This window comes from Patiria miniata, unplaced genomic scaffold (genome assembly GCF_015706575.1).
Source record: "Patiria miniata isolate m_02_andy unplaced genomic scaffold, ASM1570657v1 HiC_scaffold_13, whole genome shotgun sequence".
Lineage (NCBI taxonomy): Eukaryota > Metazoa > Echinodermata > Asteroidea > Valvatida > Asterinidae > Patiria > Patiria miniata.
In genome coordinates this window covers 5,966,545-5,982,191 of record NW_024037051.1, presented here as the reverse complement: position 1 = coordinate 5,982,191, position 15,647 = coordinate 5,966,545, and the positions used below count along the sequence as shown (strand labels likewise).

At 39.3% G+C, this 15,647-nt stretch overlaps 1 protein-coding gene across 1 annotated transcript in view; it reads right to left on the bottom strand.

Moving 5' to 3' along the window:
- Window positions 1–4,751: 4,751 nt before the first annotated feature.
- LOC119721010 (A disintegrin and metalloproteinase with thrombospondin motifs 4-like) overlaps window positions 4,752–15,647 on the bottom strand; it is a 29,205-nt gene continuing 18,309 nt past the window's right edge. The window contains exons 7-11 of the mRNA XM_038190876.1: window positions 12,117–12,238; window positions 11,472–11,612; window positions 6,374–6,526; window positions 5,628–5,681; window positions 4,752–5,266 (exon numbers count right to left, since the gene is read on the bottom strand). Coding sequence (XP_038046804.1) covers window positions 5,654–5,681; window positions 6,374–6,526; window positions 11,472–11,612; window positions 12,117–12,238 — 444 coding nt within the window. The 3' untranslated portion in view covers window positions 4,752–5,266; window positions 5,628–5,653. The remainder of the gene's footprint in view (window positions 5,267–5,627; window positions 5,682–6,373; window positions 6,527–11,471; window positions 11,613–12,116; window positions 12,239–15,647) is intronic.

Below are 15,647 nucleotides of genomic sequence, written 5' to 3'. Positions count from 1 at the left end.
ACGATTATTAACACTATATTCCAAAATGGTGAACCGTATTTTGAACAGGCAGACATTATACCAGTATAATTTGTTTGTGGTGTCACAACGGGGGGGGGGGGGGGGTTCGACTTATTTTTTAGGAATTTGTATGGAATTTTTTGGTTGACAGAGCTGGGGGGGGTTGACCCCCCCCCCCCCCCCCCCCCCCCTCTGGATCCGCGCCTGAGTTCTCCTCTGGGGCCATCCCCGGGGTCTTCTCTCCATAGACTCCCGTGCGGAGCAACTCTACCGGCTCCGCTCCATTGAATCCCGTGCGGAGCAACTTCGCCGGCTCCGCTCCATAGACTCCCGTGCGGAGCAACTCTACCGGGGAACACGCATCCGGCGCATGTATATGCACGGGACGGAGCCGTTTCCGAAGGGAAACGTGCGTCTGTCGTATGAATGCGTGTGCCACGGGGCTGCTCCGGAGGGAAGCATGCATCCGGTGTATGAATGTGTGTGCTACTTTATTATTATTATTATTATTAAATGGTTTATTTTAAAAACATCATATCGCAGCCTCGCGGCCGAATTGCACAATGTTTTACATGATTTACAAATATTTTTAAAAGACAATGCTTACATACAAATAAGAAAAGAGCGTTATACAAGTCCGACAACGGGTCTCCCTGGCCGAGCAGCAGGGGTCCCAACGCTAAGGTTGCACCGTGGGTCCGCGCTGGCGCCCTCTGCCGGCGGCCCGGCACCGACGTCACAGTATCTAGATAGCGCCGCACAGTAATACTTTTGCAGCAAAACCAAACAGGCGCTCTAACGACTGTACTTGTAAAAACGATACCTATACTCAGTCTTGTAGTTGAGTCACTTGAGTCTCGAGTCACTTCAAGTTCGGTCGAAAACGAGTCCGAGTGTTGAATCACTGATTCAAGTCCGAGTCCTAGTCCGAGTCCAGCCTTCTTCGAAAATCCGCGTGAGGAAACACTTGCAATGATGACCACGTACTATTATGTACATGTAAGCCTAGGCATAATACGAAATGGACTGGACACACATACAAAATATTGTGACAAAAATCACCTTTTCCTTTTGAGTAATCTTTCCGTACTTGCGGGTAGTCTGGTTTCCTGATCATGAATCTCGTACGACAGGGCCATTTTCACTTCTCAAATCCAGTATTTATTCACTGTCTAGACTTACCAAATATTCGTAGTATTTGTAGAATAATTCCATAATGTTGTGAAGAAGCCATTAACTATGCTTTACACTGTTGTTTCTCTCAGGTACTTATGCAAGTTTCATAACGATTCAAGGCATTTGACGTATGCGCACAGTGTTCATTACCAGCACACTTTCGCAAAATGTGGTTCGGCCACCTTTCTATACAAAACCACATTTGCCTGGGGTTTTGTGCGGGAGTGTGTGGCCTAGTGGTTAGGGTTCGTGACTCATGATCAGAGGGTCCGGGGTTCGAATCCAGCCGCTGGTCATATATTGTGTCCTTGGGCAAGGCACTTCACCCCCACTTGCCCATCTCCACCCAGGATAGTATGAATGGGTACCGGCATTAGCTGGGGAGTAACCTGCGATGGACTAGCATCCCATCCAGGGGGAGTAGAAATATTCTCAGTCGTTTCATGCTACTGAAACCGGAGGTAAACGCCGGCCTCATGAGCACATTGGCTCGGGACAGACTTTTACTTTGTGCGTAAACCTTATCAGTCGGACGATCACACTCAATTGACTTCGGCAAAACCCATCATAAAGAATAAGTTAACCTGACCATTTTGTTCCGAGTGTGATTCTAATGTTGAATGCACCCATTGTTTGTGTGTTATGTACTTTAATGCAGCTGAGATTTCATCATCAGGGTTGGTGACTCGTTTTGCATACGCGATACGCGCTACGCGCAAGTAAGCCTATTAGAGGGCGCGCGCGTACCGCGACCCAGATTCAGCTTTGCCAAAAGTGCATAGGCGAGCTGGAACAGCGATCGAGTGCATGCTCTGTTCGCCTCTCCAGAACAAACCCTGTGGGAAGAACCAAGCGGATGCCAGTGACCGGAAGAAGAAGAGGAATAAGAATTCAAGAAGGAACAAGCAAGAAGGAACAAGCAAGAAGATGAAGAAACAACATGAATTGAAGAAGTATAGCCAGAGGAAGAAGATAAGAAGTATGAAGAGACGAATACCGATGTCCACAGGGAAAAGGAAGCAACGTACAGCCCATGCATTATGCGCCGTGTACTGTGTGTACATATCCGCGCATGCATGCATGCAATGCATGGCTTCGTGTATTGTGATACGAGAAGTCACCATCTGTATTTTACACTAAAACTATATGGTAAAATAACCCTTGCTAAGTTGCAGGATAACTATTAGTAAAACCTGATTGCTTACATTATTTGAGTGGGCGTACACCCAAGTCACCGCACGACATTTTTTAAAATTATGATAGGGCTGTTAACGTTTTGCGTGTTTTCACTAGTAAAATAAGTATTGTACAGCCAGTTAGTTGGGTATGAAGCCTATAAAAAAGGTAGTCTCTGCATGTATGTAGCCATGTGGTCTATTATATGTGAGCAGATTCGCTGATTAATTATGCAAGACAACCCCCTCTTGACCTCTAGATTTTTACCAATCAGCGGGCACTTTCTATATCGGGTCTGTGTATTGACCGTTTTGTCGTGGTATTTATACAGCGCAAGTGACGTATTTTGAGTCGTATTTTGGTCGAATAGAGAGCGCGACGCGAGCTACTAGGACGTATCAACAGCGAGCAGAGCGTAGTGTGAACGCAGTGACAGCGCAGCGGCAGCAACTAGATCGAGTAATTGAGCTTGACAGCCTCGGGGCGCATAGAGAGCGAGTTGAGTGCATCGTAAGCGCGGGAAGAGCACAGTATGAGCATAGCTTGAGCTTCTTTGAGACAGAAAGTTGTCATTTTCTTGCGTCCTCGCTGCGATTGTTAAATTTATGAAATATTTTTGGTCGCCGTAAGGTCTCCTATGAGATCGCATATAATGTGACAGGCCCTTTATACAGAAGACTGGGCTCCGTGGATAACTCAAGACTTATGAAAAGGCAGAGCAGGATAGAATAAACCCCGCTTCTAAAATGTCTGTTCACCTGGCTTTATCGGAGGTGGGACCAGTTTAGAAGTCAAAGTAGTTTCACGTTTCCAATCATTTGTTCTTTCAGGGGTGTGTTCCACTCCAATCCCTAATCCACGTAGTTTATCCACTCCCTCCACCCCGGTACACTACACAGGCATGGGCGTCGCCAGGATATTTTCCAGGGGAGGAGGGGGCAAAGCACATTTTCCCCCAAGATTTCCTAACTTTTTTCAACATATTCTCAATTGATCATTTTCCAATATTGCCCTAACCCTCCCTCCCCCAATCAAAATTCACGGCAATATGGCTTCGCATTTAGTTTTCCTTTTTTTTCCTATAGCCTGACCAGATTTCTGCCAACCTCAGGAACATATATTTCAAGCAAGTTATACCACGGAAGAACAACCCTCCCACTAATAGTACACGGTGGTAAAAGAAAGTGAACAAGCTTGAACGACTTATGAAGAACAATACATGTCAGCAACGTGGGCAACACCCCTATGAAATAACCAGAATGTCTAAGCGCTCCTAACGCTGACCTTTTGTGCTGAAACTATTATACGATTCAACGACTATCTTCGCCAAATACGACGGCGTTTGAATGAAGATATTGATTTGTAAAACAAAAATATATGTTTTCCAAAAATAAGAGGCCCGCAAAAATGGTAAAGCGCCCACATGTGGTATTTAAACCACAGCGCAACTAAATGATGTCATAATATTGTAGAGCACCAACCACTAGCCTAATAAGATTTCTCTCAAAATTCAGGAAATTCGGCTGAAGATACATCTAACGATGGAGGGCACCAAAAGATTTTTTGACACTGTCCAATAAATATAATTACCACCCTGAAAATCGATTTCAAAATCCTCTAGACACTTTCATAATAGAAACAGAACAATTTTGATGTTTCAATGTTCAACAATTCAAATTTATTCCCTTCACCTCAAAATGAAAACAAAAATTGTATCAAGTTTATACAACCGCAGCAAATATTTACATATTTCATTTATATATTTATTTATTTTTATTTTTTTTGGGGGGGGGGAAGTACAAGAATTGCAATTAATGACTGTTCATTGACATGTGTAAACATGATCTGGGTGAACAATACAGGTGAGGAGGCTCAATTTTGGAGACTGTTTTGGAAATTTCAAAAGGATATTTTCATCGAGTCCTTTTTGAAGGGAATGTACATGGTTGGCTTTTTTACTGTAATTTTCAGAAATGAACTATTTGAGGGGTTAGTATAATAGATCAAATATTGTTGCCCTGACATGTCCGAAGTTTTGTGTTCAAAAATGTTTGAAAAACCAAGAAAAACAAAAATGTTCAAGTAGTCTATTCCCCTGACTCCACTAAGGATAAAATGGATCAATTTGTAGATGCCGGAAAATTGTAAGGTAAGGGAACCAGTGCAGCTGGCCTGCACCCGTTCATGACCATGTAACAAATAGCAAACAACATTTGGACTGTAAAAAATGGAAAATTTGAAGCAGAAGTTGAAAAATAGTTAAGTTTTTCCAACGGTGGTCGGCCAACCACCGTAGGAAATGTATACAAAAATACCATTTTCTTGAAAATGACTTCACACCGTGTGCCATAATTTTACAGGATGCTTTAGACTGTCATTTACCATCATCCTAGTAAGGTATTTTGTAAAAACTTGATAGTTTTATTTTTCGATGTTTGCAAATGTTGTATATTCCCTTTAATGTTAAAAACCGCCAGAAATGTGGTCCCTTAAAATTAAAAGTTTCAAACCAAAATTGTTGCCAGACTGTAGTTTTCAATAGAGGTCTGCAGCTAAGCGTATAGTTAATTTTGAAACTTCAGTCACTAATTTCGTAGTACACTTTATTGTAATCCTGGGGTATAGATTAAAGTGAATACTGAGCACATTTTGTGAACAGAAAACAGTTAAACTCGAAAACTTTCAATTACACATTTTACATGATTGTCACACTATTGTGTCCTCCTGTACCAATATAATTATACATACAGGGTTCTACACGTGTAGAGTGTTATCGGTATTGGTATAAGAGCTGAACAGTGGAAACAGTCCTTCACGAATGAAAACAATACTTTCAAGTGACCTATTTTTAATGCATTTTAAAAACTTTAAATCGAAAGAAAAAAACCAATGTCGATCATTTTCCCGCTTTGTCCTGAAAATACAAACAAACAAAATACAAATAAATATCTTTCGGTAAAGATCCCATGGTTTAGAAAGTAGGTGGCTTTTGAAAGCAAAGACTCTGCTTGTCTGATATTGTTCCTATCAAGACGTCTTTCTTATTTTGTTTCATTTTGAACACAGCATTGCATATACTAAACTTAGTCGATCTACTCCCTCAAATTCAACCCCCCCAACAAAAATCACTTAAAGGACCCTCAGTTTATTGATTAAGGACCATAAAATCAAAGTGATAAAATTGAACCCAGTCTATGATGGTCCAGAGAGGCAAACAATAAAAAAAGGGAAATTACTGCTAATAATTGAACGTGACGCAAATTATATGTACTTACGATTTGAATCACATCCTGGTAAAAATTCAAGCATCGTTGTAGCATGTCGTCTGACTGTTAATGAAGAATCAAGATCAATATGGTATTTAAGGAAAATAGTTCTAGCCCTTCAAAAATCAGGTATTATAGTGGAAAATTATCACATCTGTTAATAGATCTCAATCCGGGTATTATAATTTTATAGTTGTTTTTGTTTGTTTGTTTATTTGTTTGCTGAGGTGTTTGTTTGTTTGTTTGTTTGTTGGGGGGGTTGTTGGGGTGTTTGTTTGTTGGGGTGTTGGGGTGTTTGTTTGTTTGTTTGTTTGTTTGTTTGTTTATTTGTTTGTTTGTTGGGGTGTTTGTTTGTTTGTTTGTTTGTTTGTTTGTTTGTTTGTTTGTTTGCTGGGGGGGTTGTTGGGGTGCTTGTTTGTTTGTTTGTTTGTTTGTTTGTTGGGGTGTTTGTTTGTTTGTTTGTGGGGGTGTTGGGCTGTTTGTTTCTTTGATCGATGCGATCCAGGCTATGTTGCACGGTGAACTAGAAGCACTCACTGGAAGCATTCACCACGCGCGTCAGTGTAATAACACCCGTGGGCCGGGACCGGCGCCTGCATCGAGCGAGATGGGTAAATCATATAAATATTCATATCCTCCTGATTCTTGATTCTTAGCAAATCAGAGTGCTCCGTCCAATTTTGGTAGCAAGCTTGATATGTTTGATTTAAAGTCTAGTTTTGTACCCTTTTTTTTGGGGGGGGGGGGCAACTCACGTGATACGGGTGTCGTAGTAGCTCCGGCTACATGACGACCAGCCGAGATCTAAGCGAGGATTCTCTTTGTATTGAGCCATCAAGTAACCGCTTGACGAGCAGCCGTTTCTAGGACCACCCGATGGACCTGAAGCATCATGCCACATGCCCAAGCTGTAATCGTTGCAAAAAAATGTAAAAATCAAGATGGCGTTGAAGGTTTCAATAACATCTTACCACAGATACGCCATTAACCAACCTGGTTCCCAGGGTGTCGAGCAGTATGCTCCCACCACTATATACCTTCTCACTCACCCTGGTATAAGATCATTTGCATATCCAATTTTGTTTGGATACGTATATATGCAAATGAGAATATTCTGGTATTATTATTATTGGTTTATTTATACTTGCTTGCAGCCCGAAGGTTTAATAGTATTTATCGTACAACCATAAAACGTCTAATAAATACAAAAGCGTTTACACATTTTAATTCCTTTTAACGTTTGGATAAAAACACATCAGGTAAACTTTTCAATTTTTTTTTCAGAGAGAATGAAATACACAAAGATCTAACCATCACAACATAAATAATCCTGACATTAGTGAAAGGGCAGTACAAACTTGACACAACAATTATTAATCGAATGGAAGTCAGATCATTACGCCAAGTGTATCATTAAAATAAGTCACAGGCATCTTAAACTTGACTGCAGCTCATGGGATAGCCTTGGTCAATGCTCTCGTCGTTATTCGTCCCGTACGCGGTCAATCGTCGGCATATATCCTCACGCGCTATGCACATGCATGTAAAAATACAGCGCGAACAGCGACCTCACGCGGCCACTATTTTTATGCAAATCAGTTGGAGACGATGTCGAGCCTTGGTTCAATCGTCCATGTGAGGTTTTGGGGGTGGTGCTCATTATGTTAATAGCCGTAGCTGACCTTAAATGTCGTTTTCTTATTGGTCGATCGTTGCGTGGAAACTTGCATAGTGAAACGTGGCACCGTACATAATCCATACACGTACACATTGTGTGTCTCTGCACACGGCACCAATGCACAAAAACTGTGGTTCCTGTCACGTCCGCAAAAGCCGGAATAGCTGCAAATAATTTGATGACGTCCGGATTTACCAAGGTGTGATTGGACACTCCACATATTAGCCCCGCCTACATTATCTGTATTCGCATACGAGGTGGTGCGCTGGAAATCTAGCGCAAAGTAAAGAAAAACATAAGCTTTGGCCGACGATTGAACCAAGGCTCGACATCGTCTCCAACTGATTTGCATAAAAATAGTGGCCGCGTGAGGTCGCTGTTCGCGCTGTATTTTTACATGTGCATAGCGCGTAAGGATATATGCCGACGATTGACCGCGTACGGGACGAATAACGACGAGAGCATTGACCAAGGCTACTCATGGGAATAAACTGACCAGGAATGCGTTCTAACAGGGTTGGTTGATTTAAATCACGTTGATTTTAATCACTGATATAAATTGCGATATAAATCAAATGATCTTTTTTAATATCAATGATTTGAAACACTTCTTTGTAGAAATCTTATTTTTGGCGAAATATATTGATTGAGGGTGATTTTAATCATTTAAATCAACTGATTCCACCTAATTACAAAGTGTAAGATGTTCTTTACACTTTCAAACACCCCTACGTGGACTTCATCAGCATCGAATCAACTTACATGTAGGTTTTGCATAATTACCTGAATCATTGATTAAAGTCAAGATCTGAGTTTAAAAGCTTTTCTTTGAATTTGAATTTCAATGACAGCACACTCACTTTTGCTTTAACCATTCATTGATCTGTTTAGTAATATTGTGAATCAGCTGTGCTGGTGTAGGCTTACCTGAACCATCTAAAAGTGTATTAAAGTCCCAATTGATAGTCTTATTCCTGTTTCTCCATAAAAAAAATGTAGATTGGGATAAATGTAATGCCTTTTAGAGGTGCAAGGCCTGATTTCTGTTTTCCACCTCGTATGAAGGACCATCATCAAACAATATATTTTGATATTTTATCTTTGTAACCATGTGCAATTCAGCCGCAATGCTGCAAGACATTGGATTTTTAATAAACCAGAATAATAATGATATTAATAATTATTTAAAAACTATACGTTCACAATATACATCCACATTATAATAACTATAAGTTCACAAGGATCAGTGCTGTCATTTTGAAATTTTTATGAAATAAACATTCCCATGGATAACTGTACTCGTTTTGCGTACATACCATGTACACATAAAATAAGTCACGTTTTTCATTCATATCTGCTCACAATGTATCTGAGCTGTACCAATCAAGCCATAAAGTGTCTTCAGTTTTAATAATGTTCCATTTAACCAATGAGGTAGACTACATGTATTGAACCAGTATAAATGGATCGAGAGATCTATGTCTGTTTGAAAACAGAACATAGGGCTTTTCCGCTTATTTTATTTTGTATGACTTTCTGCTTTTTTGCCAATGTGGAGTCATGTAGTTTATATTTTTGGTTCAAAGTTCATAAAAAGTTATATTGAGCTAGAATAGCCAACAGATATAAAATGTAATTAGTTGATGGCGTCATGTTGACACCACTTTGGATTTGGCATTTGATGACGTCACATGCCCTACTGTGACATCATCTTGATTACACTTTCCAATGCACATTTTTGCATTGTGGTCTTGGTTTGCACTAAGCTTAAAGTCAATCCAATGAAAGGATGTGTTAAATTTTAGAAGCGCAATGAAATTGTAAATATGAAAAAAAATTCATAAAAAAATCAACCGTAAACGTCATAGTGACGTCTTTTCGGAATTTGCATATTGGTACCATTACTTAGCTATCCTCCAAGTTTCATGACAATCGGACCTTCCCTTATATGTGTATTCAAAAATCGCATTTTTGATGACGTTATGATGATGTCACACATTTTTCAAAATTTTGTGCATATACCTGATACCTCACAAACATAATACGAAAAGAATTTTGAATTTTGCATGTTGCATTCGTGAGATATGGCTTAAAGGTCAAAAATTCCACAATTTGACATAAAATCACACAGAGTAACATGCACTACTAGGGATGAGTTCCGATATATGTTGAAAGTCATTATACCGTTTAGGAGAAAACCCGCGGTCTGATGACGTCATCATTTTTTTTTCGCACACAGGTGTTGTTTGCATTAAGGTCATTATATACCCTCATTTTGAAGCGATTACCGCAAACTTCGCCACAGACATCAACTCAAAATTCATTTTAAACATTTTTCAACCTGCCGCTAGAGGGCGCTCTTAAATGTATGACTTCACCCGTAATTTGTTGTGAACTACAACTACAACCACAGACTAACAGCGTTGAAAGCAAGTTCACATTTTTTTCCAGTTTTAAATTATAAGCTACTTCCGGTTTGGACCGGAAGGAAGGGTCACGTGACTTTACGCACACGAGATAAAATAAAGACCCTGGATTATTATATCAATTCCCGCAAAAATCAAGTTCAGGTCTCTCACGGTTTATTTTATATTAATTTTCAAAGATTAAATCTATAAATCTGTAAAGTGACGTCACGTGACCAATGATGACGTCACCATGACGTCACTCTTCGGGACACAACTTGACTATAGGGGCTATGCCTGTGGTAACTTTGAATGATGTATGACAAAGATTAATGCCAAACGTGTATAAAGTCTATGGGATTTAGGCGACAAAAAGAAGAAATAAAAAAGAGAGAACAAAAAGAAAGGCTTTTCCGCACTATGCAGAAAAGCCAAAAATCAGAAAAAAAAGAAAGGCTTTTCACAAATTTTGCGAAAAAGCCAAAAAAAAATCAGAACACAAAGAAAGGCTTTTTCGCAAACTTGCGAAAAAGCCAAAAATTAGAACTAAAACAATGCTTTTCCGCTTTCATAGGTCTGACAAAATCTCATCTCCCATCCAAATAAAGGCCTATAAGTCCGACGCCTCATAGGTCCGACGCCCATAGGTCCGACGCCTCGTAAGTCCGGCGCCTCATGTCCGAAACATCGTTTGTTCGTTGTCCCAATTATGACGTGTCGGACTTATGAGGCGTCAGAGCAATTTGGCCGAATCCCTTAGTTTGATGTCTCATAAATCGGACGCCTCATAATTCCGGAAATGTCGGACTCAAGTTATGAGGCGTCGGACTTACGATACGGCCCCGTTTGCGGGCGTTTTTAATACACTCAACCAAAAAAGAAAGTCCCCCCTTAATTCTTTTTTGTCTAACTCAAAAACTACTGGGCACATCTTGCTCATTTTACGACTGATCAATACAGAAATTCCTTAGCAATCTAGACATACTCTTTGTATGGCCGAAAACAGTGATAATGTGTACAAAATGATTTTTGCACTTTTGTATACGTGCAAGGTGAGTGTGAACCGCAACTTGCACGTATACAAAATTGCAACTGTTTTCGGTATCATTTGTCATAAATTGTATAAATTCGTACACATAATTATCGTTCTGGGCCAAATAAAGAGTATGGCTGGATTGCTAAGGAATTTCTGTACAGATTTGTCGTTATTCGAGCGCGAGGTGCTCAGTAGTTTTTGAGTTAGACAAAAAAGTATTGGAAGGGGGCTTTCTTTTTTGGTTGAGTGTAGCTATGGGTCCTGAGAAGGCACCAAACCAGCATGCCAAGATTACGATAGCATCACTGTTGTGATAGCACGTAGCTTTTAAAGTCCTCGAAATATTATGTGCGAATGGAAGCACGGGCGGATGTAGCTTTCGGGAAGTGTGAGGCTTGAGGGAAGGCGTGCCTAAGGCACGCCCTGCCAAGGGCATGCCCCCCCCCCCTAAAATGTTGAATTGTACAAAACTTCCTCTTGCATTCTAATGCAGTTTGAGAATACATCTAGGAACTTAAGCATTCTATTTATTAATTTTCCCCCCAATTTACGAGGATCAGAACATTAATCAGCAGCTGAAAGGGTATTTGGGGGATTGCAACCCTCCTCTAGAACCGCCACTGGGAAGTAGCTTACACGGGAATGTAGAAAACGAAAATTGTCATCCCTACAGGATCAATAGTATAGGCTCCTTGTGTGTGGCGGCCATTTGTGGAAAACATAGCAAAACTCACTTGTGTCCGATCTCGTGTGCGGTAGTGCTAGTGGCATCCAATCCACGGAATTCACTGAGTGATGTACCCCACCGGCCACACTGCCCAACGTAGGCTATGCCCAGTAAATTGTTACCAGCCGACGAACTTGAAAGGTCTCTTCTGTTTGGGACGAAAGGAAAACACAAAGCGCAAAGGGTGTGGAGTAGTTTTAGCATTACATGATGTAGGTATTTGGAGTCCAAAACTAAAGTCTATTATTGAAACATCTGATCAAATTTAAGGAATCTGCATGGTTGTTTGCTTGGTTTTTTTTTCAAAACAAGGGCCGAAATCCTTCGAGTTTCACGCTCTCCACCCCACGTATTACACATGTCAAGTTTCGTTTTTTGTTCTTTTCTTACTTTGAGTATTTATAATTTTTACCTTTTTGTTGTTGTTTTCTCCGTCCTTCTCTTCGAGATTCAACCCCGAGAGTGAATCTGCTTTTTTATTGCTATTTCTAGCAAAACATTTGTTTCCACTTTTAAATACGATATCGACCAAAAAATAGTTGTGATATTCTAATTTTACTTTAGAAATCGATTTTGAATTATTTGCGGCCCGACAATAATCCGCCCCACTCGCAGACAGAGATTTACGCCACTGTTGCGCACGAATACTCACCCTGTCAAGAATGCAGCGTTGTCCCAATGCTCACTGCTTGAGGACGATTTCTTATTACTATCTTGCCAGCTCGCGCAGTTTGAAAGGTAGTTGTTACCATCAGAAACCGTATTCAATCCACTCTAAATAAACCAAGACAAAACTAGAGGTTCGCGTTTGTTGTTACAAACGCAGAGTGGTCGGGTAGACAACTATTTCATTAGACATTGTCCAGTTAAGTTATGAATATGTTTATTTCAGAAAAAAGGATCAATAACTTTAACATTTCCAGTACCATTTTTTTGTACAAAAAGAATGCGTCTTTTTAGGGTATGATAAATTTCAGTAAACATTTAGGTAGGCCTACACGTACAAGTTATTTTCGGTTTGATGACGTCTTCAGTCAAAAAAGGGAAGGGAATACTGATTCAATTCAAGGAGGACACTTGTTTATCATTAAGTAAAAATAACGCGGTAATGTGGAAATTAAGTGTATGTAATAATAACACCCAACTTCCGGTTTGATGACGTCAAAGTATTTGGAAGCAAAAGGTCAATATTAAGTGTATCAGATGTCATTTTTGGGGGCAAGGATTTAAGTCATGAAACAGGGATCATTATGATGGATTTCAGTTAAAAATAAAATGATCATTGTTATATTCTCCGTACAATAACTTCCGGCTCGATGACGTCATGATTATGAAATCTTGCAAATTCATTTGTGGTTGCTCGCGGGATATATAGGGGCAATTTGATAAATATGTGATTGAGGGTTTCAAAAGATCAAACTGTTTTCGATGTGTCGCTAGAGGGCGCCCTTTCGTGGGATGACGTCAACATTAAGTTTTTTGTGATAGGAATTCCTCAACACTTCCATAATGTATTTGTCTGTTGTAAAATGCTTCCGTTTAGAGTTAGATTCAATTTCTATTGCACTTCCGGTAACACAGGAAGTAAAGCATCGGAAGTAAAGGTTAAGCAGTTTTGTGCCCGGGAATATGAAATGTTGCTCAAGGCACGGTCTACAACCTCACGAAAAAACGAAGACGATACTCTATTTAGTTCAAGAGATATAGGTCGAACTATTTTGTCAAAACGTGCCTTCAAATCGCTTGTAATTTGATACCTGATGACGTCATGATGACGTAACAACATTTATAACATCTTCGTAACATGGTACAAGTTCACTTTAGGTTTTATGATCATACCGTAAACCGTTCGGAAGAAATTGTGCTTTCAGGCTAAAATCGATTTCAGGCTAATATCTTCATTTTGAATTCACCTAACTTTGACCTTCCGGTAGAACCGGAAGTAAAGGTCAAGCGAGTTTATGTACACAACAAAAAATGTTCATCAATCAATGGTCTATCTGATAACAAGATTGGAACATAATTGATCATTTTGTTCATGAGTTATAGATGAAAGAAGATCGTCATTTTTTAAACGAAAATCGCTTGTAATTTGACACCCGATGACGTCATAATGACGTCAGAGTAATATGCTTCACTTAAGATGAGGGTCGATAAATATTGAAAGTTACAAGTTCCTTTCATAAACCGTTTAGGAGAAAACCTGCGGAAACGTGCAGTACGGGAAAAAAAGAAAGAAAGAACTAGAGTTTCGCGTTTGTTGAGTTACAAACGCAGAGTGGTCGGGCGGACAGCTTCTCATTATACACTGCCCAGCTAAGTTAGGAATATATGTAGAAAAAAGGATCACGAAATTAAATCCTTTAAGTACAATCAATGTTTCAAAAAGGTATCTTTAACGGTGTGATAAACTTCAGTAAACATTCTATGTGCACAAAAAGTTATTTCTAGTTTGATGACGTCATCAGTCAAAAATGGTTAGTGAATACTGATAAAGTTCGGAGAGGATAATTTGTCATTTAAAATTAAATAACGTATGAAATATGGGAAATATAATTGTTTGTATTAATATCACACAACTTCGGTTTGACGATGTATTTATAACACCTAACTTTCGGTTTGATGACGTCACAGCATTAGAGATCAAAGGTGAACATTGTAATGGATATCATTATTTGGACTTCGAAGATATGACAGGGATCAAATGATAGAAATAAATTTAAACTTTGATCATTTCGAATTCTCCTTAAAGTAACTTCCGGTCTGGTGACGTCATGAATTTGAAACCTTGCCACCTTATCTGTGATTAATCAGAGAATGTCAAGGGGCGATTTGGTAAAATTTGGACGGATAGTTTTACAATTACAGAAGAAACTATATTAATGTGCCGATAGGGGGCGCCCTTTCGGATGATGACGTCATCACACTGTTTTTTGCGTCTTGCATTCCTCACTATACACTTTCATAATATATATGTCTGTAGTGAAATGCTTCCGCTTTTGAGTTATATTCAGTTTTTATTGCACTTCCGGTAACACCGGAAGTAAAGGTCAAGCGGTTTTGCGTTCGGGAACATGAAATGTTTCTCACGGCATAGTCTACAACCTCACGAAAAAACGAACACGATACTCTATTTAGTTCAAAAGATATAACGCAAACTATTTTGTCAAAGTTTGCCCTTAAATCGCTTGTAATTTGATACCTGATTACGTCATGATGACGTAACAAAATGTACAACATCTTCGTAACATGGTACAAGTTCACACAAGGTTTTGTGATCATACCGTGAACCGTTCGGAAGAAATGCTGCTTTGTTTTGATGTCAGGCTAACGTCTTCATTTTGAATTCACCTAACTTTGACCTTCCGGTAGACCCGGAAGTAAAGGTCAAGCGAGTTCACGTACACTACAAAAACTGTTAAGCGATTAATGGTCTATCTGATTACAGAATACAAACATCATTGATTGATTAGTTCAAGAGTTATAGGTGAAAGTAATTGGTCACTTTTTCAGATAAAATCACTTGTAATTTGACACCCGATGACGTAATCATGACGTCAGAGTAATATGCACCACTTCGGATGAGGTTCGATATATATTGAAAGTTACAAGTTCATACCATATACCGTTAAGAGAAAACCCGCGGAGAAGTATTGTCCGGAACAAAAAAAGAAAGAAAGAAATCGTAACAGATCCAAAGAGTGTCACTAGAGCTTCGCGTTTGTTGTTACAAACGCAGAGTGGTCGGGTAGACAACTATTTTATGAAACACTGTCCAGTTAAGTTATGAATATTTTTATATAAGAACAAAGGATCACGAAATTAAATCCTTTCCAAGACAATCAAATTATTTTTTTGTTAAAAAAATGCATCTATAACGGTGTGATCAATTTCAGTAAACATTCTATGTACACATACAAGTTATTTCTTGGTTGATGACGTCATTATTCAAAAACGGGAAGTGATGTTCATTGTGAAGTAAAATAACGTATGTATTCATAACACCTACATTCCGCTTTGATGACGACACAGTATTTGGAAGCAAAGGTTAACAATGTAATAGATATCTTATTTGGGCTAAGATCGACATGGATCAAAGGATATTAAATTTAAAATTTGATCGTTTCAAATTCTCATAGAGGTAACTTCCGGTCTGATGACGTCATGAATTTGCAACCTTGCC